General features: G+C 39.7%; 1 protein-coding gene across 3 annotated transcripts in view; it reads right to left on the minus strand.

The window, feature by feature from the left end:
- Positions 1-641: 641 nt before the first annotated feature.
- The window catches only part of cd2ap (CD2-associated protein), a 120,384-nt gene continuing 97,000 nt past the window's right edge, over positions 642-24,025 (minus strand). For all 3 annotated transcript variants that reach the window (XM_034195679.1, XM_034195678.1, XM_034195680.1), the window contains exons 15-19: positions 17,413-17,528; positions 14,473-14,556; positions 8,420-8,622; positions 7,762-7,825; positions 642-3,514 (exon numbers count right to left, since the gene is read on the minus strand). In XM_034195679.1, the coding sequence (XP_034051570.1) occupies positions 3,473-3,514; positions 7,762-7,825; positions 8,420-8,622; positions 14,473-14,556; positions 17,413-17,528 (509 nt within the window). In that variant the 3' untranslated portion in view covers positions 642-3,472. The remainder of the gene's footprint in view (positions 3,515-7,761; positions 7,826-8,419; positions 8,623-14,472; positions 14,557-17,412; positions 17,529-24,025) is intronic.

Genomic DNA, 24,025 nt, shown 5'->3' on the forward strand with positions numbered 1-24,025 from the left:
TTTGAAAAAGACTGAGCAAAACTGTTCCGTCAAAAATGATTATGAACCGACTGGCTACATTTACAGAAAAGTTAGTTTGCATTTAAATTTAAGGGCAAAGAAGACAACCTAATTAGAATTAATTATAGTTTTTGTTGAAATTATGAAAAAGACCATTTGAACATTTTCTTTTTTTATATTTTTGTCAGCATCAGAACCAAGCTGCTGATGTCAGACTGTGTTCAATAAGATGATTTAAAAGCCCAGTTATGCATTTGTTTGGTGCTTGTCACTGGTTTGAGGTTATAAAGTTACAGTAGGGGAAGGAAAGTCAGAGAAATAGAACTGTGTTTAAACACAGGGTTTTGGTCATGAGGTTAGGGATGGAACATCGATTGGTTGGTAAATCGAAAGCACCCCCTTCTCCACCACAGTCCGATACATCGCCCAACCAAAACCTCAGAACATTTCACAGAGGCAACGCACCACCCACGGCTAATTTCTCTGTGGGATGCATTTCCTCAGAAACTCTATATGTTCCACTCAATAATTCAAGAATGTTTTTTAAGAGTTCGAGAATGACAATGACAAAGTCAGAAGGTTGTCTGTGAAGCATTTCAAGTGATGCACAATATAAGGGAAAGGAAGAAGCAACAAGTATGTGACAGTAAATAAAGATATTTATTCAATTTTGAAAAGAATCTCAGCTCATGCAAGGATACAGCTTTTGTAAACAAATCACTTGAACATGTTATACATGTGCACATATTTCTTATTCTCTTGGTGTCAAACTCTGGAATGTACAATATGTGGAAGCCGTATTACAGATATCATGTGATGAGCTATCACCCAAATCCCAGGTCCCCGTTTCCCAAATTGTGATTATTTCATCACCCAGACATATCATTTAAGAGCTGCTTCCTCAAACAGGAAGCGTTTTGCACGAGTGCCATGCTCATTAAGGTCAGATATACAGTATAAACTTGGTCAAAGCACTCTGGAGTCCAACATCATGGCCTCTGTTACACTTTGCGAGCATGCACACACACATCAGACACATGGAACAAAGCCTGAGGATGATTTAAAAGCAAAGTAACACTTCTTTAAGACATTTGTGAGACATGTATAGATATATATATTTAAAAAAAAGAAACATTAATTTCTTTAAAGGTTAAACAGCTCTACAAAATTCCGATTCAGGACTGAAATGCTCCTCTAACCCATATAGACTCCAGAGGGTATTCCACTTGGTACTGCACTGGTGTCCTGAAAGTTGGCTCAGCGGTGAACCCTTACACTGTACGTTCAGAGCTCAGGGCTACAAGTTAGAGTCGACAGAGAGTCACTGACATTGTATTACCAATTAGTTCCACCCATTTCTGTAGCCCTGAACTGTGCTTACTCTGATATTAATACAGATAAGCATCCAGAAAGACAGAAGTAGTTATGTGGTGCAGAAACAAATTGGAATCACCATTTTTAATCAGTGTACACTTAATTTTCCTGTTACTTTATTCATCTTAAAAAGGAGTTATGTGTGGGATTTGAATGTTTTAGAGTTTAGCGAATCCTAGTGGGGGTGTCTCTCTGGTAGCTGTCTGAGTCTTTACTCTGAGCTTTGAGTGAAATGCTAACAAAGCAGTCAATGCTCCAAAGGTATGTTTTTTTTAAAAACTGCATGACAAATGGTTTTGTTTGTTATTTTTGAAACTGTAAAATCCTTATCAAAAATGTTTGTTAGACTTGTATTAACACAGATAATATTTGACATTGGCAGACAAATAGCTGGCAGATTAGTTGCAACTTTTTTTAATTAATATCGGCTTTAAAGTCCAGTATTGTTCAGGAGTAAAGCGTACTTGCTAATGTTAACAGTGTTTACTAAATTGATTTAGCTTGTAAGCATGGTAACATTTGAAACACTGCTTCTGCCAGTCGGGCATTAAGTAACTCTTATATATTTTTTAGTTGGGACACATTTGATAAATATTGGGCCGATGAAACTACTTTTCAATGGATAATGAGAACTTTGATATGTTATTGGTGTCACACAAAGAAATGAAACCGGGGGATCACCAAGGATATATCCTCTGGGGGCCATGAATGTCTGTACCAAATGTATTTGCAATGTATATTATGTTAATAGACATAATCCAGGTGCTCTGATGGATAGCTCTGGCTAAAATGAAACAGATTTCACACATTTTTCACCAGGATTGTCTCATTTTTCTACATAGGAAATGAACCCAGAAAATGTTTTGAAGCACAATATAACCACATTAAAAAGGTACACATATTAACTCTTTGCTCCTCAAACTGATAGGATAAGGAGTGTGAGTTAATGTCATTTTCATTCATTCATTATTGCTGCTCTCTGCTTCCAGTTAACTTGTGTAGTTGGAATGTGGGAAGATATGCAGACTACAGGTAGACATGTAGAATATGATTAGATAACACTACAGGACAAAGGATTCATTTGGAATCTTAGAGAGATTGGAGAAAGAAGGGGAAGAGGTAGAACGGGCCGTGGCAGGGATAAAAGGGACGATGGCTGGAATGAATAGCAGGTTGTAGAGATGATCATCACGAGGATGCCTCATTTGATAAATGTGTTGGTCAGAAACCTTGATAATGGAAGAGTGCAGTCTCCTTTCTTCTTTTACGTTTTTTGCATGCAATATCTATCTGCATAAACTGGCTAAACTTCTGAGAACATTCCCAGCGATTTGTGTCAAAAATAGAAGAGCCCGGCACAGAAGAGGCTCTCTATATACTGTAGTATTTGACTGTAGGCATGTCAGTGGACTTAAAAAATATAGATATACAATATCATGCTGCAACATTTCTAGACACCATCATGGTATTTGTAAGCTCCAATTATAAACACTTTATATATATTTTTTTTAAACAGGCACAGTAGTGTTACCCTGGATAGGAATGCTATATAAAATAAGAGCGCTGCAGGGTGGAGTACTGCTGATGGGCGCCGTGTAGGAAACAAAACAATAAGCGAAGACGATCAAAATAACTGAAATCAATTTTAAAATCAACTATTTGTGCACCATTAAAAAAATTAGGCGGGGCAAACAAGCGACCCCTGTTTTATACAAAGTCAGTAGTACGAACCTCCACCCTGATGGAGGTCAAGGAACGCCGGAGTGACAGACAAAGAGCGGGAGAGTCCAGCGCAGTAGTTTGAAGTAAGGCCTCATTTTTTTGTATCGGCAAAAAAAAGAAAAGAGAAACATATACATTTGTAACTAAATGACATCTAGCTTTCTTTATATGTGCAAAGTGTAAATCTTACAAATATGGGGATTTTATTTTCGTAGATCATTGGAAAAAAAAGAAGGATTGTGCTCGGGGTGGTTCGTGTGATTCCCCACCCTCTCTCCGTCCATTCAGCAAACACCCGCCACCGCCCTGCTGCTCTCTGGTTGGTCGACAGGACACCAGCTGACCTTAAGGCTTGCTGTTGATAGGACCGAGGGCCTCACGTCGAGTGGGTGCTCCGCTTCAGTTTATCTATCTCCATCTGCGAGGACAAATCAAATGAAGCAGTTAGATTGTAGAACTGAAAAAAGTAGACCACCTCTGGAAGAATAATAGGACATTAAAAAAGTGCAAAATTAGGTTGAGCCAGACATCATCCCCGCTGTGAGGCACAATGCTTGAGGTGTCCCGCTATGAAAGGGATTTTTCAGTGGCAGTGATTAGAGGGATGACAATGGAGCCACGTGAGAGAGGAGAACGCGAGCTGGGCAGCAATTGTCTTCAAAAAGGATGTCAAATACAATCCTTAATATGGAAGAAGAAACTTGTTTTTGTCTCGCTTATATATATATATATTATATATATTGCATACTTGTCCATATACTGTATGTTACCCCAAAAAAGCTTTTTTCTTTAAACAGGGGCCATCGTGCAAGCTTGCAAAATTATGACGGCCATAACAAAATCGATGTATCCACCAGCCCTAATAATACAGAATAAATAAACCCGGAGCTTTATGTCAAAGTTTTATGTTACAAATGTACAGTATAGTACGCACCCCCAGTATTAAGAAACTGCTGGGTAATAATTTGCATATGTTGGGCAATTTGCAACATTAGCATAAATGGTGTGAATTAGCATAATCACCCATATGAACAATCATTTTAAATCGTCTTGGCCGACTTGGACAGTATGCGAGTGATTTCGGGGGTAATTTTGTGTGCTGAATCAATTTCTGACATTAAATGATCCTACATGGCAGTTTTAACCAGGAAGTGGCCGTAGTCAAACTCCCATTGATCATTTTGATGATTCTTTTGGTCCATTTTGAAGTTCTAGACTAGAGGACGTTGGAACAACTGGATTGGACATACATCATATCTAATTTAAGGGCAAGCTTAGTTAAAAGTTGTAGGATACGTCTGAGTACAATTACCCAAACAATGCAGAACATTGTATTTACAGACCAACTAAATGCTAGGATAAGCTAACTATCTCCTGGGTCCAGTTCATTGCCCAGATATTAGAGTGGTATTGATCTCCTCATCAACTCTTTGCAAAAAAATAATAGAACTTTTCCCTTACATTAAGATGACAATATTAGATTTAATTGATTGATCCCAATTCGTTTTTTTCCTAAATTGGGATCAATAAAGTAAATCTTATCTTAAACAAACTGCGTCCCAGGAGACAGTGAGATTAGCTCAGCATTAAGACTGGAAACAAGGGAAACATTCACTTTTCCCTGCCCAAAGGTTCAATAACAAATTCAGATAAATCAAACAAGACGTCATGTTTTTATTGTGAGCTTTAGAGGCAAGGGTAGGATTATATTGGGACATTTGTGACGTAGCCAGACTAACTTCTTTCCTGTCTTTCATGTATATGCTAAGTCTAACTGCAGGTCCGCTGCAACTCTGACTACTTTTAAATCCAGACTAAAGACTTTTCTTTTTGTCGCTGCTTTTAATTGAACTATTCACATCTTAAACTGCACTGTAACTTTTATCCATGTACTTTTTCTTTTAATGTTTATTTTATTAGCTTTTCTTTTTAATGACTGATTTTAAATGCCATTTTCTTAATGTCTTTCGTTTTTTGTAAAGCACTTTGAATTGCCTTGTGTTGAAAGGTGCTATATAAATAAACTTGCCTTGCCTTAAGTGAAGGGTGAGAAACTCATATTCATTCATACGATATGAAGAGAGCTGCATCAGTAACTATCCTTTAAACAGCAACACCTCTGAAGAACACTCAAATATGTTCAACACTATTGAACAAAACAGATGAAAGACAATAATGAGATCTCTGGCAATACGTCTCAGTTTGTCTACTTAATGTCATTACGTGTGCATCGCAATGAAACGATTAGAGTGGACCAACAAAGGCACAAAATATATAATATAAAAATGAATAAAGAAATATTATTTTACTTTTGAATGGTTCGAACGATCTGATTCAGATGTTCTTGAATTTGTTTTGTTATGCTACACAGAAAAGCTATTGAAGAAGCAGGTTGAGTCAAACATTCGAAAAGACGACTTCTCTTGGATGATTTTCAAAGTCATCCAGTGGGTCTATGTACGATACAGCTCTACTAAGCTAACCAACTTTCGCTGCTGGCAAAATGTCCTACTATTTATTTAAAATAAAAAATTCAAAACATTATGGACTAACGGAAAAGACTCAAAAGGCAGTTACGGGCATTCCAGACTTAATGCAAACTTGAAGCCAACAGAAGAAGAAGCTTTATGAGATAAATAATCTAATGTTGCGTTCCTGTAACTCTTATTACTTCTACAACAACAACTGTATCGGAAATATCTGAATGGGAAGAGGAAAGCTCGAAATCCTGAGAACAATATATGTGATGGCAATCTCTCCTCAGCTTTTTCTATCCCTGGTTTTCTCTCTGTCTATGTGTGGAAGTAGAAGAGAACCGTAAGGGGTAAAACTAATCTGCACTTATGGTTCCATGTGTGCAGAATATATGCCATGGGTTTGCTCTGTGATGTGATTTGTATCGGTGCCATGCTGGGAAGGGCCGTGTAATGTGGGTTTAAAGAAAACGTGGATTGGATGTTCCTCTACTTTCTTGTAATAATATGTTACAAAATTGGTAATAAAACAGTTAAAATGGTCCCTTCAGGCGCAATAGGATACGTTCAATTGACACATCAGATGGTCCCCTTCAGGCGCAATACGATACGTTCAATTGACTCATCAGATGGTCCCTTCAGGCGCAATACGATACGTTCAATTGACTCATCAGATGGTCCCTTCAGGCGCAATACGATACGTTCAATTGACTCATCAGATGGTCCCTTCAGGCGCAATACGATACGTTCAATTGACTCATCAGATGGTCCCTTCAGGCGCAATACGATACGTTCAATTGACTCATCAGATGGTCCCTTCAGGCGCAATACGATACGTTCAATTGACTCATCAGATGGTCCCTTTAGGCCAGGGGTGCCCAAACTTTTTTGAACCAAGAGCTACTTTTAAAGTTGCCAGTCTGCCGAGATCTACCAGTCCAAATAGAGAGCGTAGCCATTACTGACAGCCTACTACCAGGTAAATACACACTTCTACTTGTATAAAACTGACCTTTGTACGATTAATACTTCATAAAATACTGCAGATCCTTATCTTACCTCTTTCTAATCTACACACATACAACTAGTTTGTAAGTTTACATTTCATCTAAGGTGGAACTAAGCATGAGGACATCAGTTTGTTTTAAGGGTTATTTTTTTAATTCTGGAAATCATCTTCAGGGCAACAGAAGAGATGTCTTACTTCTGAGAGTAAGGCATATATTGGTAGAGGAAAGCTGTGGTTCATCCCTTCAATCATCGACAAACTTCCGATTGCGAATAGGCACATGCCTTTCAGACTAAGTGTTTGAAAAATATTTTCATAAGGCTACACGTTCTGTAGTTTACTATTAAAGGGTATCCGTTATGCTCACAAGGTATCTACAAAGGTGATACCAAAGAGATGTGAGAGGAAAAGCTTTACGTATTTACAAGATTTAAGAAAAGTAGTCCTCGACTTAAAGAGCACAAATTCTGAGAGGAACTCTTCTCTGGAGGGAACACAGGGATGTCAGCCTTTGCAGACCATTTACATGCACACAAACATATAGAACATTACAGGAAAGGGAGAACCTAACAGAGCCTCTTAAATGCTGGGGTCTGATGTCACAGCACATCGAGCTAAGCTTTTGACCATCCTTACGCTGTGCTCATTACGGAGGTCTCTTCAGCCTTTACTGCTGCAATTAATTGTTGCTTAGTAAACAATAGTCACAGCTGTATAGTCATTCATTTAGTTAATTAGCTAAATATGTTATGAAACCCTTTAAAATGGTTGAAACAATAACTGAAATAGGCTGTCTTCAGGTTTTTCTTTGTCGTGTTAAATTTGTAAGTAGACATTATAGTATTCTATAACATGATCTAATTTGACCAACTGTAAGTTAACTAGATTTAAAATAAATTGTTCTTATTAAGATTTACAAGATTCTTGTTCTCTACCGACAGCTTGGTCTGACTATTTGTCACAGTACAGCTAGCTTAGATACTGTGTCCTCTCATTACTGATCTCTCTGCAGCTTGACGGCTGCAATTAACGGCCTGTAAAAGAATCACTTATATGGTAACTCTGGCTGCGTCAATTGTGTGCACACAAGTCAGTGTTCTGCTCTTCATCAATAGTTGGCTGTCTAATGAGGCTAATGAGTGTGGACAGCCCAGCATGTGTTGCTATGGGGATCAATGTTACCTGCAGAGCCATGCGCTTCAGCTTCTCCTCATCCAGCTCCCCTCGGAGCTCCGCTATCTCTTTCCTGGAAATAAACGCAGGCATTGACAAGCGTCAGCACTTATGCAGCATATATACAATATCAAACTCATGATCTTTGCCCTGCTCTACGCGTTTCAATACAAAATATAAATAAAGCTTAAGCACTGCAAGCTGAAGTTTTCCTAGCACAACCAAAGGTTAGTCAGTTAAGTATTATCATAAAGCATTGCATTCTAAATCCCTTCACTTAATGTATGGTTTATCCTCAGTGACCAACATTACATTTTCTAATTAGCTTAATCTGCAAATGTTCATTCTTTGAAAAAGCCTAAATCTGTTTCTAATGAAACATAACATTATGATATAATTATGTATATGTTCTAAGTAAACAACATCTTGTGTTGTGGGATATGGGGGAATGTCGGTTGGAGAATTGCTGTAGGGAAGGCATTTACATGATTGACAGAATTGTAAATCATTAGTTAGTGGAGAATTGCATAATGTGTCAAAACGGATATTAAGTATTTTTTCCCAGTAAAGCTACATTATAGAAAGAAGCATATTTCTACACGCATGGGTTGTTGCGTGACACATTCGTTATTCTTATGAAGCGTATTCATGTGTTGAGTGTTATTACATTTGCTGGGCCTTGAGCAGCTCCACAGACAGCAGCAGCTCCTTCATCTGGCTCCTCAGCTCCTCCAGCTGGGAGCCCGGCTCCTCGGGCTCCAGCCGGGCCCTGCTGCCCTGAGAGGTGCTGCTGGCGCTGGGCTGGGCCTCGCTGCTGGACACGCTGGGTTTGTGGAGCGGCGGTGACTGGGATCTGGTGTTCGTGGAAGGCTAGGAAGAAAAATCTTAGTTAGAAAGTGGAAGCTGTCGAATAGGATTTTATTTTGTAAAATGTCTCCTTTAGCTTAGGATACACTGGACCATCCTTTCCGGACGGGAAGGAGATATTGCCATCCCATAGGACATTGCGGCCGCAACATTTAAAGTGACAAAGGATCCGATTTGTTAAGTAAACACTTCATAAGTGACGGTGTGTATCAAGCATTCCCCTCGCTGCACATTATCCCGCTGATAAAGCAGCTACATACGAAATAAACCAAAGGCTTGACCCACAATATTGATAGGAAAACGACCCTAATGATTCAAAAAGGATCGTTCTGCCATGGCAGACAAAAATAGTCTGTTCCACGGCCAGCAGCTGGAACTGCAGCCACAGCAAAGTAACCTAAAATGACGTCAGCACTGTTGGAGGGTTTTTGTAACTGTCCAAGTCTGTTCACCTTTTCCTTTCTGTTAACTACTGCCAGAGCCCATACTGTGATCCCTTTATGTTTACTTCCTGTCTTCTTCTTCTTTTCATTTCTCTGACGCTCAGCACTCAGTACTTTAACCTCTTTCCTTTTCTTGCGCTCTTTTCACTTATTTTCTGGGTGGACAGGAGGGTGAGGGAGAGTAGTCCATTTACAGAAAATTGTAGATTTCCCACAGCAGAGAGTTTGGCACATTAGAAATATTGTGTATCGGATTACTTTAACACCACGTCTGTCTTTTCCTAAATCCTGATGACCTCTCCTTCAAATGTTTCCACAAACCCTGTGATGTATTTCACAGGGGAGAATTGGTTAGGAAAAGACATAAGACCTGATTTTCTGACCATTCAACTGCAGCCAGGGATTTGCTAAATGTGTAAAACAGTTCTGTAGGTATGAACAGAAAGAGATCACCTAAACTGGTCACAGATCTGGTGAATGGGGCCTTACGATTAACATTATTTTCAAACTTGCTCAGTGATGCTTTGTGCAAGGCATTGTGTTCCTGCATCCACAAGAGCAATGTTTCACCATAACATAAAAGGTGATAACAATTGTTGACTTGCAATGCGCCTTTTTTCCTTTCGACCAAATGTTAAGCATAATCTGCGTGTGCCTAAACAAAGACATGTTTCAACTTTCAACATCTCTGTAAAAGCACTGCCTTAATTGTTTGCATAACTGAACCCTCCAAGAGCATTACCTTTGACATGCAACTACAATGAAAGGGATATTGATTGGTTTCAGTGCACATTCCTGTTTGTTTGATCTATCCTGTGCTGCACATTCTGACAATGTTTTTAAAGCTTTAATGACATGCATTGTGTGCCTGTTGTACAGAAATGCTTCTCGGAAATGTAAAAAACTCAACTGACATAACAAAATGCTAAGCCCTGCGAAGGTTGTTTCATAAGTCAGCACTTTTCATTACAGAAATCTCCCGCTGGCTTCATATGGTGAACAAATCAGGCTATGAATCGTTTTAAGTGTGACTCCCACACTTGTGCCCAGAGCAGCACATGATGGGTGCTGCGTCACATGCCTCAGTACACACTCTCTTGTTAATGGCAACAAGGGGGAAATGATGTTGGTACAGAGAAAACAAGGGATGCAATCAGTGGTTCAATCAGTTCCCTGCAGTCAACATGTGGAAGTGTCCTTGGGAAAGATATTTAACCCTTAATGTCTACGTTTTTTAAGTGTATGCAGGTCGCTTTGGATAAAAAGGACCATGAAAAGTAAAAAGTAATGCTTGTTCTTTGCAAATAAAAAATGCCCAAAGCTTTTAAGACTACTTATTTCATAGCTTAGTTGAATACCTGATTTTGATTGGACAATCAAGAGGTAGTTAGTTCTCGCTAACAGTCGTCTTCTTCTTAGGAGAGCAGACTGTTGCTAAGGAGGATCAAGGAAATACGTGCAGTCATATCAATCCACAGAAAGAAGTCCGGTGAGTTTAACGTCAGCCGTGGACGCAAATCATTTGTTTCCATACGTCAGACATTTGCTTGAAGCAAAGAGGTTAAAAGACAGAGCGCTGGATGTCAGAGAAATCAGCAGGAGAAGTCAGACAGGAAGTGAACACTAACTGGAACACAGTATGGGCTCTGCAGTGTTTAAAGACTGGTTGATCAATTACAGAATGTGAACAGACTTGGACAGTTCTGCCGTCTTTTTAAGTCACGTTGCTGTTACCGCAGTCCCAGCCAGTGGAAGTGGAATGGATTGTTTCTTAGTGGAAGCTATAAGATCATTTTTAAATGATCATTATACCTAACTTAGCCATCTGATTATCCTAATTGAGATTGTCTTTGCACTACACGATCCTTTTCTCTTATCATGCTAAGTCAAAGGGAAGGAACACATTTTGAGAGTCAGCTTTCAAAACGGCACCCGATTCATTTATCAGTTTTACTCTGATCTGTTATACTGAGGAGGGGGGGGGGTCTCTTAAGGACCATAGTAGGAATGATAACTGTCAGTAACATCAACATGTGATGTTTTCAGACATGAAATAACCCACCCTATAGTTAATTAGTTACGCAGTATACCGTTAGTCAAGCATTTGTGGTTGTTTCTTTACTTTGGGTTTTTCCTTTATCTTGACACACATCTGTAGCTGTAGCATGTCAGCAGCAGGCGGATCCCACGGTGAGTGAGGGCTCGAGGAGGAGGACGACAGACAGAGGCCATGTCCTGTCATTTCACAGTAAGTCTGAGCGGCTCTGTCTGTCTCTACGTGTTTTTAATAATAGGATGGTCTGATGATCTGTTCCCCCGGCTGAACAGCTAGGTCTCATTTGTCTCGGCTTACCATGACCAATCCACACTAGATAACATCTAGAACAATTATTGCAGCAGAAGGGAAGAACAGCAGGTGGTGGTGCTCCGTCAGCAAGGAAATTGGTGGCGGTCAATATGTCCAGGAAGATAATAATGGAAGGGATTTTGTTCAAATATGATCTGTTTGCTTATAAATGGCTCATAGGAAGGATGTATACAGAATGACAGCAGCTAAAAAACTAAACAATTATTTCCCCTCAGTTTCAGTCCTACATATATTCTCAGATAAAATGTGGCTGCAAATCTGTGTTTTAATTCTGTTCCGAGGGAAAATATTCTCTGAGCATTGAATAATGAAACCCTCCATCACTGTGAAGTTCTTTCATCACAGTGATGGCATCTCGTTGCTTAAGAGGGGCTTGAGCCGAGTCATTTTTTAATACGCTTCAAATTGCGCATTAGGGTAAATATTTTTACTAAATATACAACTGGAAAGGTTTAGATTTTCTTGACTTCCATAGATTTTTCCGGTCAGTGTCCGGTAACGGAAGCTAACTTTTGTAAATGTCGTAAATACACTAGCCTTGTAAGTTGAACAAACAAAAACAAAAATCAAATGTATATGTTTTGGTAACAATTATTTCTGAGAGTCTACTGTTTTTAACTAACTTTTACTTGAATCCTGGATTATAATGACAATATTCTCGATGAAAAAACTAATTCTTACGTCTTTGACATGTGAGAAAATGGCAAGAATATTTTAAAGCCCAAGCTCAAAATAAGCGGTCTAAACCAAACATATTCAGTTAACTATCATACACCTGCAAAGCACCTACATGTTTTTGGTCCTCACCACAATATTCATTAACCTATTATTTCTTAAACTTGAAATCTCTTGTCCACAGATGGGGTATTCAATGTGTGACACTGTCGGCTTCCCCTCAGACAAAGCTTGTACAAATCGGAATCATCTTCTAACTAAATCTCACACATGTATTCTATGCCATATTCATCTGATAACTAATGCAATATTTTTCTTTTTACTTCCAGTTGCTGTTTGAGCCCCCCTGGGGAAGAGAGCCTCAGATTTGATTACACCTCTGGTCTACAATACTTCATGTAACTGTGCACAATATTATCCTAACACCAAGAGCTAGAGAAGTTGTTCTGCTGGGAAATCAAACCCACTCATTTCATCTCTATAAAGTGGCTTGGCAACTTGACCTTTTACCTTGCTAAATGTTTTCATCTTTAGAATGACTTTACTGCTGTTATGAAGTAGAGCAATTATAATCAACATACAAGCTGCAAAATATCTTGTGATATAACCATTCTACCTCAGTATCTGCAGATATACAGTTTCAACAAATAATTCAATGGTACTAGTCACCTATATATTGCGTTAGGAATGGCTACTTTCGACTTGTGCATGATAACAAGAGAGCACACACTGTACACGGTTCATCTGGGTTTAGATACTTGCATCCCAACCGGAAAGCCTTTGCGTCACAAGGTTAATGGTGAGGCCCACAATTAAATCCTGTTTGACCGGAACATGCAGGTCAGACAGGGATTTAACATCACTGTAGTGTAGGGATATGAGCACAGGAGGCACACAGTAAATGTGGCCATGTTGTACTTGCACAAGATTGGACTATAGAAACAAGTTGATATAGCTTCAATAGACGTACATATATTGCCAGGAACAGATAAACACTTGACAATCTCTAATTTGAATCATTAGAGCTGAATCCAGAATCCATGAGACAGTATTGCCCTGACTTTGATCTAAAAAATCTGTAGAAGTCTGACACATTTAAATCCCTCTCATGTTGTTTGGTCAAAAGTAATTTCCTCTAAGCACAATTTGTATTGTATTAAGAATAGGGCTGAATAAACTATTCAGAACCCGTCCCTCTTACGGACTGAGGATTCTCTGCAGATCTGAATTAAAACAGCCCTTGATTGAGCCGGCACCAGACGCATTCATTTAAATGTTAAGAACCAGACAGGCTTTATGTATTCTGTTTTATTGTATACGAGAATATGAAAGCCTTAAACTTAGGAAATTGTTCATCTTAAGAAGTAGTTTGTGTAAGATTTATTTATACCTTTGCTGTATGCACTTATCTTGCTGTATGCACTTATTTATTTATATCTTTGCTTGTCTATTGACAGAAACCGAACTGAAATTATTTTCAAAAATCTACCTGCCTTGATGATGTCATTCTTAAATATAAATACACATTATTTTCAAGTATAAATAAATAGTGTCAGATAACATTTGAAAGTAATTTTTCCAGTTCCAGACATTGAAATCTTTTGGATATGTTGACTGGCACAAATGTTCAGATGCTAATCCAGAGTTATTTTTCTTCTCCAATCATTTCACTGAACCACGACCAACTGTGACAAATGGGACAGGAGGCTAAACTCAGGTGGGCGTGCTCTATGGATCTAGGTACTTATAGTCAGGTCGTTTTAGTTTCATGCGCCACTGAGAAACTTTCATAAGAATGATCAGGGCCCACCCTCCAACGCTGTATCCAGTTCTCTATATACATCCATTAACATCTACTAAAAGTGTTTATTTTTGCCAGTGACAGTTAGATTGATAGTAAAAGTGTCTGTAAAAGACCTTCAGAGAGATATAACATTTGTCTTCAAGTTTTTCTTTCCCCGATCTGTTAGTTCTTGTGTCAAACCAAACAGAAAACGTAGGGTCCTTTAGATAATAATGTCAGACACATAAGCATGATAACAGTCTGAGCCCCTCAGCGGCACAAACTAACACTTTTAGTGGGATTACTTTGGGGTGCACAATTCCCAAATGACATTGAAACCCTTGTCTGTGGCCGCTTTCTGCACCACTCATTACTTGAACGATTTAAAAATTGTTGTTCGGTTTATCATGATGTTGAAAATAAGTGATCAGTGTTTGATTCTGGATGGGATAAGATGTTCTCTTCTGGAGGGTAAGTGCTCCAACCAAGAGGGACAATACTGAGAAACATCTGCACCCATATGATGCCTTTTGGAGTCTTTGTCATCTGTCATTTCATTGGTGAATAACAGTGCTATAAGTTACCTTTCTGGTGTCTGTTAGCTTTGGTTTGGCAGCATCTTCTTCATCAACCTTGAATAACTTCTCCACGCTCAATTCCTTGGTGGGCTGCAAAGGAAAAAGATTTACATGATTAAAGATTTCATATTTTTCTTTTTGTTTACAGCTTGGTGGCAGGGTAACCTGACTCATAAAAGTGATAATGTTCTTAGGGGAAATGCCTATTCCCAGTGACAGTCGTTTGAAGGAGTGCAGCTGAGTGATGCCTGCTCTGAGGAGAGGAGGGCAGGCGATGGGACTCCTGTGTGACAGTGTTCATTTCGTCAACGAAAACTATGAAGAAAAATGTTCATCAACGACCTTTTTTACATGACTAAGACGAGACGATGACGAGCTAAAAATAGATTCTTGATAACAAAAACTAGGACGAAATGTATATTTAGTTTTCGTTGACGAGACGGGACTAAGGTATTAATGGTGGACTATCGGACATTCAAAATGCAGGGTATTTTCCCCCAATTGTCCGTCTTGTCTGTCAAAATGCATCTTACGTTTCTAACTTGCAATATCCTTATTTCCGCTCTCTTCACTCCAGAAGAGCGATCTCCCTGCTCTGTGTGCGGGGGGCGGGGCCTAACAGACACGCTGCAGCGGACACAGAGATCTGCCGGGGACGGAGCGTTCAGAGACTATAGAGACACTCTACAAGGCTCGATGTGGACAAAGCTCGCCACAAAGGCGTCATATTCAGTCGGAGAAATGCACAATTTTCGACTTCCTTAACTCGTAGCTCTGTTGCCCCAATTACGAGTAACGTTATCACATCAGGTGCGCTGAGGTGGGAGAAGTACTCAGATCTTAAGTAAGAAAATACCAGAGTGTAGGAATACTCCGTTACAGTAAAAGTCCTGCATTCAAAATGTTCCTCAAGTAAAAGCAGAAAAGTATGATCATCAAAATATAGTTAGAGTAGCGACAGTAAAAGTAGTCATTGTGCAGATTGGTCCATTTCAGAATACTATATATGATATGTTTTATAATGATTGATCATGAAAGTGTTCTCAAAGCTGGTAAAGGTGCAGCTAGTTTGAATGACTTTGTATACTGCAGGGTAGCTGGTGGATTTACTCCAGGTGGAACTAAAGTCTGATTCAACACTTGATTAGATTTCACATCATTAATCCACATCTGTAAAGTAACTAAAGGTGTTAAATAAACGTAGGCCAGGAAAAGTAGACAATTAACTCTGAACTGTACTGGAGTAAATACTCCAGTAAAGTAGAAGTACCTCAACATTTTACTCAAGTACAGTACAATATAATAACATAATTATATATATTTTATTTTTTTCATATTTAAATAAAGCAATTAATTCGGTTAACAATTTGTTTAGTTTTTCCCTTTAAAAAAGAACAAAAAGTAAATACAAGAATACCGTTAAAGTACCGAATCGATAAGCAGTATCGATAAGACTAGTAGTACCGTAGAAAACCTTAACGATACCCATCCCTAGATATTACACAAGTAAAGTGTTAAGAGAGTGAAATGTTGCTTTACGAATTTCAACACTTGATACTGTCACCTTGATTCCAATGTCAGAAACCTGTATTTGCCTAACTGAATTGGCTTAAAGAGAGAAAACACTATTTGGCTAGAATTTGACTAAAATGTAATTTTTCATCGACTAAAAGTTGCCTAAAACGTTTTGAGTTTTCGTCGACTAAAACTACGAAGGATAGGAATGACTAAAATGTGACTAAAACTAATTTATTTATTACTAACCATTTTCGTCTAAAGACTAAGACTAAATCAAAAATAGCTGCCAACATGAACACTGCTGTGTGAGGACGTGGAATGAGAGTGAGTGTGAGGTGAAGGGATGTGACAGGTTACAGAGAGCTGAGGGACCTCAATGTAAAACGAAATCCATGGGGAGGAAAAACTATTTCAGAAGAGAAAAAAAAGGGATCAGATATAAAAAAGGAACAATATGAAGCCTAAACCTTTTTACAAATGGACGCTGCAATCTAAAAAAAAAGGATTATAAGCATAAGCGTAAAATATGAAATAATGCATTTGATTTATTATTTTGTATAGGCACTCTCAAGTTCGCCGTATAATATACAAAAACACAAAACTCAAATCAAAACAAAACACTAGCAGAAAAACAAGACAATATAACCAATGAGAACAGAGGATGTGTGATGTGATCAGGGTGGATATGCCAGTGTGAAGGGATATGTTTTGAGACGTGATTTGAAAATGGAGAGAGAGTCAATATTCTGGAGGTCAGGTGGGAGGGAGTTCCAGAGGGGGGGGGTGCAGAGTGGCTGAAGGCTCTGGACCCCATGGTGGTTAAGCGGAAGGGTGGTGCAGTGATGTGGAGGGAAGCAGAAGACCTGAGAGTGCGGGTGGGTGTGTTGATGTGCAGGAGGTCGGAGAGGTACAGAGGACTGAGGTGGTGGATAGACTTTAAGGCGAGGAGTAGAATCTTAAAATGGATACGGTATTCGACAAGCAGCCAGTGAAGCTGCTGAAGAACAGGAGGGAGTGGTTAATGGAGGGGGTTCTGGTGATGATGCTGGCAGCAGAGTTCTGGACCAGTAGGAATTATTTATTGTATCATAATGTGAAATGCAGCCTAATCAAAGACTACTTTGAATGAGTATGCAAAACGATGAAGATTATTATTTGAAAATATGCAGCAATACGATTAAAGGTAACAACAACATTAACGATATTCCAATATTTAAAATATAAGATGATATGTAGTCCCAATTTAATATTAAATAACCATAAGATGAATACATTGTGTTGACATTTTTCCAACACCTGACTATCAGTCTGTAACAGCAATATGACATGACATTGTGTATATGACACTGAAAATGCATCTGCAGGACCACAACAGTTCTCCACATGTTGCTTATCATCATCACTGTGTTTATCTGTGTGTTCTCTCACCGAGTTTCCTCCACCAAACTGTGCGGGCAGCCGTCTGCCAGGCATCTTTGGTCTGCTAGCGGTGGGGTGAGAGAGCTTCTCCGAGTTAGACGACAGCTCATCAAAACTCATCAGATCTGTGAGAAGAGGCAGACCACACGGAGACATGAGGAAGGAGCATTTCATCACTTTTACATGCCTTTCTTTCATTACCCTGCAACTATTTTTATTTTTTACCATGGATGAGGCAAAGTGCAAACAACTGGAACTAAATAATTAAATAAACAGAATGTTTGTAAACGAGAGAAATTGAGGACAACAGAGTACATAAAGATGTGTTATCACTAATATAGAAACAGCAATGCCTCATATAGAAAAAATAATAATTGAGAAATGAAAGTTCTCTTTAAATGATGAGGGATTCCGTTTGATGTGTATCATCTATTTGTTTGCCATATTTATTGTATACTATGTTGAGAGAATAAATGAATAATGAATTCAAATGTACATCGTGTGTCCTCGCTGCTTGTTCCGACACGCATTAAGAATAATGAAAAGTTCAAAGGCTTTATTTGTTATATACACAGCTACAGTGTAGGTGCCTAACTTCCTGAATTGATGACTACTGGTATCCTAGAAAAATCTTAAGTCGAAAACAGTCCTAGTGCATACAACAAAGTTAAACAGAGGGAAGAATCAATCACTCCCAAATGTATTATACAGCACTGAAACCTTTTAGCAACAGCACTTTGCAGTACACAGTGGTAAAGTGCTGCTGGGAGAAAGCATTGCATGTGATTGCAGGATAGATTGATTTTTCATGTTTCACAAAGGGTGTCAGACTGTCCTCTGGTGAGCGCTGTGGGCTTTTCGCAGCGCTTTGTCACCTAAGAAAGAACTCTCAGGTGAAAAACATTAAGAAAACTCCATTAAATCCGTTGAAGATTCTCTGCACCTTCTTCTTCCTCGGTTGTCAATAAACACTTCTCTCCCCCCACCCTCTCGCAAAACTGCAGCCTCTAAACTGTTTATCTTTTCAATTATGTCTGCTGCTGCTCCTCTTCACAATCCCCTCATACCTCTTTCGCTCCGAGCTCTGCTTCAATTATTGTACATTCTGCCAATTAAAGCTCTGCTTGTCTTTTACCATTTAATCAGAAACATGGTTTCATATTGGTGTGCATATTGATTGAACATTTTATTAACAGGTTGCAGAATGGTTACAATACAGTACAGCTCAAAACACACAATTGTTAAGGGGATGCAGACCAGAAAAAGACTTTCGTCTTGTTTACATCAGGGTCCCCCATTTAATTCATCATAACATATATGACATACATGACATACAGATAGACAGTACTGTTACATCTAGACATGTATGACATACCAGATCTACAAATATACAGTACTGTTTGAGTATAAAAAGAGTCTAAAAAAAGAGTATATACATTGAGGGGGGGTGGGAAACTGTATATTGTATGTAGGGGGTTGGGTTTGGACATTTACAGGGGCCAGTTTCGAATTGCAGTCTCCCGTAGGTGCTTTTTTAGAGAGGTTTTGAAGGTGGGTAGTGATTCACATTCCTTTACAGCTGTGGGTAGGGCGTTCCACATTGTTGTGGCATAATTGAGAAACGTGTTTCGTCCCTTGTTTGAGCCAAATCTGGGTTTAACATGATTTGTGGAGCTCCCTCTGGTGTTGTGGTTGTGGTATTCACTGACCTTTGGGAAGTATGTTGACATGTACATGGGTACCTTAGTGGTGTAGTGTATCTTGTAGACCAGCCCCATTGCAAGTTGCTGTACTCAGTCGTCTACTCTAAGCCATCCTAGGTTGTCAAAGTGGGCAGAGGTGAGGTGGGTTCTAGTAGTAAGGTCAAGCAGTAGTCTGACCAGTTTATTTTGTGATGTTTGTCATTTTGTTTTTAGCGCCTTTGAGGTGCTTTGGTACCATGACGTGCAAGCATAGTCATAGTACCCTTGAATGAGTGCTCCTGCCAGAGTCTTCAGGGTATTCTTGTTTACCAGAGAGGAGATCCGGTACAAGAATCTAGTTCGTTGGTTGACTTTTTTTATTACATTGGATGCCATTTTGTCACAGGAGAGATTTGCCTCTAGTATGGAACCTAGGTATGTAATTTCATCTTTCCTTGTGACAATAATGTCGCCCACTGCAACTGAGAAGCCGTCGGTCTTGCTGAGTTTGTTTTTTGAACCGAAGAGAATGGACTCTGTTTTACCCAGGTGTAATGATAATTTATTATCGGCGAGCCAGGTGCAGATTCTGCCGAGTTCCGAGCTGAGGGTTTTTTCAACCTGCAACCCGTTCCTGTCAGAGACCAGCAGGGCTGAGTCGTCCGCGAACAGGAACAAGTTGCAGTCACAAGCTGATGACATGTCATTTGCATAAATTAGGAACAGTAACGGTCCTAGTATGCTTCCTTGTGGAACACCACAGCTCACTGGGAGGGGGGGGACAGAGTACCGTTTACCTCCACCATCTGTTCTCTCCCCTCCAGGTAGGATTGCATCCAGCTCACCGATAGTTTATCAAAACTAGGGATGCACCGAATATTCGGCCACCGAAAATTATCGGCCGAAAATGGTTAAAAAGGCCCTTTCGGCCGAAAGGGTTTTAGCACCGAAAAAATATCACCGAATGTCAGAACAGGCTTACGTTGGTAACCTAACGTGTTGTTGTGATGACGTAATAAAGACGCGGCGACCATGCTCGCGGCTGGCTCACAGGGGGGGGGGGACATTGACCTTTGTCATCGAGATTGCCCTGAGCCTTTAACAAATCGTATTAAATAATCTGATGACAGACTGTAAACAGAATAGCTGAAATTTTAACAAACTAAATAACTCAGTTTCCTCTAATCATTAACCCATGTTTGTATAATGTAGTTAACTCCGTGTGTTGCTGCTAGCATAGCCTACATAACACCTGACGTGGAAACGTTACTCGTGGATGGGGCTACAGAGCTGCTAGAAAGACGGTCGAACCCGGTACATTCCTCCGTCTGCATGCGGTGCACTTTTGCTAAATGTTTAGACAAATTGCTCGTGCTTACATGCTAAACTCTTATTGCACTTATGGTAACAAGTATTCTCCACATCGAGACGGGTAAAGTTTAACCACACCTCGGAGCGCGTTCTCTCCGCCATCTCCGCAGTGCGCTCCGCTGCATGTAGCAGCTGCGTGTGTGTAAACTGCCCCGCCCCCTCGCACACAGACGGGGGAGAGATCTCGTCTGATCGAAAATACATCATAGACGCATTTGTTGTCTTTGCATATTAGAAACGAGTTGGCGACACTAAGACTGCGATATAATGTTTTTTTAGCAATAATACATGACATATATAAATGTACTGTATGCATTCAAAAGTGCTGAATAAATGTTTTATGGACCCATAATAGTGATTATTATTTAAGTTAAGTTTTGCCATAATCATGTCTATTTCCATAATCAGGTAGCTGAACAACATTGGTAAAAAATGTATACATTATATATATATATATATATTTCTATTAATCATTTTCGGCCTTTCGGCATTCGGTTTTCGGCCAACTGTTTCCTATTTTCGGTATCGGTTTCGGCCAAGAATTTCCCATTCGGTGCACCCCTAATCAAAACCAATTGCTTTTAGCTTGTCAATTAGAATGGAGTGATTGACAGTGTCGAAAGCCTTTTGTAGGTCCAGCATCACCATGCCGCAGTACTTGCCCTCGTCCACCTCTTGTTTGATGTGGTCGCTCAAATAGAGAAGGCATGTGGGATGTTCAAGGAGTGGGATGTTCTGAAGCCAGATTGGAATTCGTAAATTAGATTTTTATCCGCGAGGTACTTTTCGACCTGTTCATATACTATTTTTTCCATGATTTTCGAGATGGAGGTAAGAATAGAAACAGGGCGGTAGTTGCCTGGGTCCAATTTGCTGCCCTTTTTGTGCAGGGGGGTTACTCTCGCAATTTTGAAGTCTTTGGGTACGTGTCCCTGTTTTATGGAGAGGTTTATTATGTGTGTGATGACTGGTGAGATGGCGGCTGCTGAGTCTCTGAGGAATTTGGAGGGGATATTGTCGTGGCCAGTGGCCTTGTTAGGTTGGAGGGCGCTCAGTTTTGTATGTACCTCAGCTGTTGTTAGCATTACTAGTTTGAAATCATCTTTGCGGACCACTAGGTTATTGTAGTAGGCTAGGATGTGTTCTACCCCAAAATGCCCTGAGTGGGAGGGTAATTTATTTACCAGTGTTGTGGCTATGTTTGTGAAGAAAATGTTTAAGTAATTGGCCACATCCAGCTTGTCTGTGATGAGCCTGTTATCTGTCTTTATGTTTATGTTTGAAAATCTGGTTTTAAGTTTTTTGCTGCAGCCTAGTTGATTATTGAGTAATTTCCAAAGTTCACGGGGTTTATTTTTGTTTTCTTCAGTTTTGTTATTGATGAAATTCTTTTTTGCAGTTTTGATCATGGAGTTTACGTCATTTCTTAGTCTGTTTCTTTGCAGTTTGAGTTTAGTCATGTGGGCTTGGAGTTCACTGCTCGAGCTTTTGGTAAGCTTTGACTGACTTTTACGAAACTCAGAGCATTTTTTGTCTCTGGTTTTCATAGCGGTCAATATTTTGGAGTGTATCCACGGCTCAGCACGATTTTTTACCCTGGTGGTTCTTAGGGGGGGGGCCATGTCGTTTAGTACTGTTGAGAATTTGGTTTTGAAACCAAGCCATGTTTCTTCAGATACGGGTGGTGTGTTGTGGGGTTGTTGTTACCAATGCTGTTTCACTAATAACGTTCTGTCTCCATCAGTGTAAAACTCTGAATAAGACAATTAACAATTATTCAGTTGCTTTCTACAACATGAGTAGTAGATAGATGCATCATGAGAACAGATGGATGCATGCAACAGATGGATATTGTACATACAGCACACACTGTAAAAGTCGACCTCTGCATTTATCCCATTCTAGTACTAGGGCAGTGGTTCACAAACTTTTTATGTCAGGCCCCCTCTTTGGAGAAAAAAAAGTCGGGCCCCCCAACACAAATAGTCACGTAATGGGCCAAGTTAACATTTATTAAAATACATCAATATGAATGTGAGCATTCCTTTAAAAAAAAAAATAAAAATCACTTGTGAACAGTGATAATAAAACAATGCTCCATGAGTCTGTGTGCTCAAAAAAAAAAAACATAATACAATGGTGCAATCCCTTTGCTAGAACAATAAGTTAAAATACTTTGCAATCTGTGCAAAAAAAATGAAAAGAAAGAAAATGCTGATATTTGGCAGAAAAGTGCGTCTTATCACAGCATTAGTGGCTGCAATGAGCCTGTGTTGCACTGCACATTTCTTCAAAGCGGGGCTGCAGGCTCAGTGGCGGCGCCAGAGATTTATTTTGGGGGTGCTGTGGGGTAGCTTGACGTTTCATAGAGGGTGCTCAAACATTTAGGGTTTCCCATTAATGTACCGGTCGCTACAGTGGAATTCTCCACACGAAAATACAGTGTGCCCGCGACTGTTACAATGAAGGCTCGATATCAGCTCACGGCATATAGGTGTAAGCAGGGGTCAAGTGCTATTTTTTATAGGTGGTGTGTGGACCTAACATCCTCTTGGGGGGTCCGGGGGCAAGCTCCCCGGGAAGATTTGTTTTTTAAATATTGAAGTTAAAAGCATCAATCTCGTGTACTTTGAGAGCAAAATTAAGAGCTCTATGGATACCTCTCTCAACACCCATATGAAACAGAACTGTAAACATATTTACTTTTTCTTTATGGATATTTTACAAATCACTCCCTTTTATTTACCGTCATAGTATTTCATACCTGTCTTTCATTTATTCTCTTATTTTTGTATATAATGATCATATAAAGGTGTGCCTCGGAAATAATTGTTTACATTAAATCGTGACCAAACCGTTTGAGACCCACTGAGATAACTTAAGACTAAAGTGAACTATCTAAACACTGAGAGAGTCCTTTAGCTCACTGAGTCTCTCAGTCTGACAGGAGAGGACTCTCCTCCACCTTGTTGTTGAAAAAGCTCCTTATATCCGTTAGCGTAGCTCGCTAGCACCAGAAGCTAACAACAACGATCTCCGACACACACACACACACACACACACACACACACACACACACACACACACACACACACACACACACACACACACACACCACACACACACACACACACACACACACACACACACACACACACACACACACACACACACACACACACACACACACACACACACACACACACACACACACACACACACACACACACACACACACACACAACACACACACACACACACACACACAAGCGTGAATGAAACAGAGACCTAGACGTACTTGTACTGTATCATATTATTTTCGAATCAATAATTTTCCAAATTATGTTTTTTTGTTTTTCATAACCATTTTTCCTCCTGTTCTCTCGCCCGGTCATGCCTCTGCGCCCCCCACTTTGAGAAACACTGTAGTAGGGGCATAGACTGTATATATAAATGGACGTTGTGAGTTGCTGAGAAGCCCAAAGTGGGCGGAGCCGGTCGGTGCCGTGTTGGCCGTGACGTCGGCATCTTACGCCCACCTGCCCCCTCCTTATCCAAAAAAGGGCAAA

The sequence above is a fragment of the Gymnodraco acuticeps genome, unplaced genomic scaffold, assembly GCF_902827175.1.
Source record: "Gymnodraco acuticeps unplaced genomic scaffold, fGymAcu1.1, whole genome shotgun sequence".
In the NCBI taxonomy this organism is placed as follows: domain Eukaryota; kingdom Metazoa; phylum Chordata; class Actinopteri; order Perciformes; family Bathydraconidae; genus Gymnodraco; species Gymnodraco acuticeps.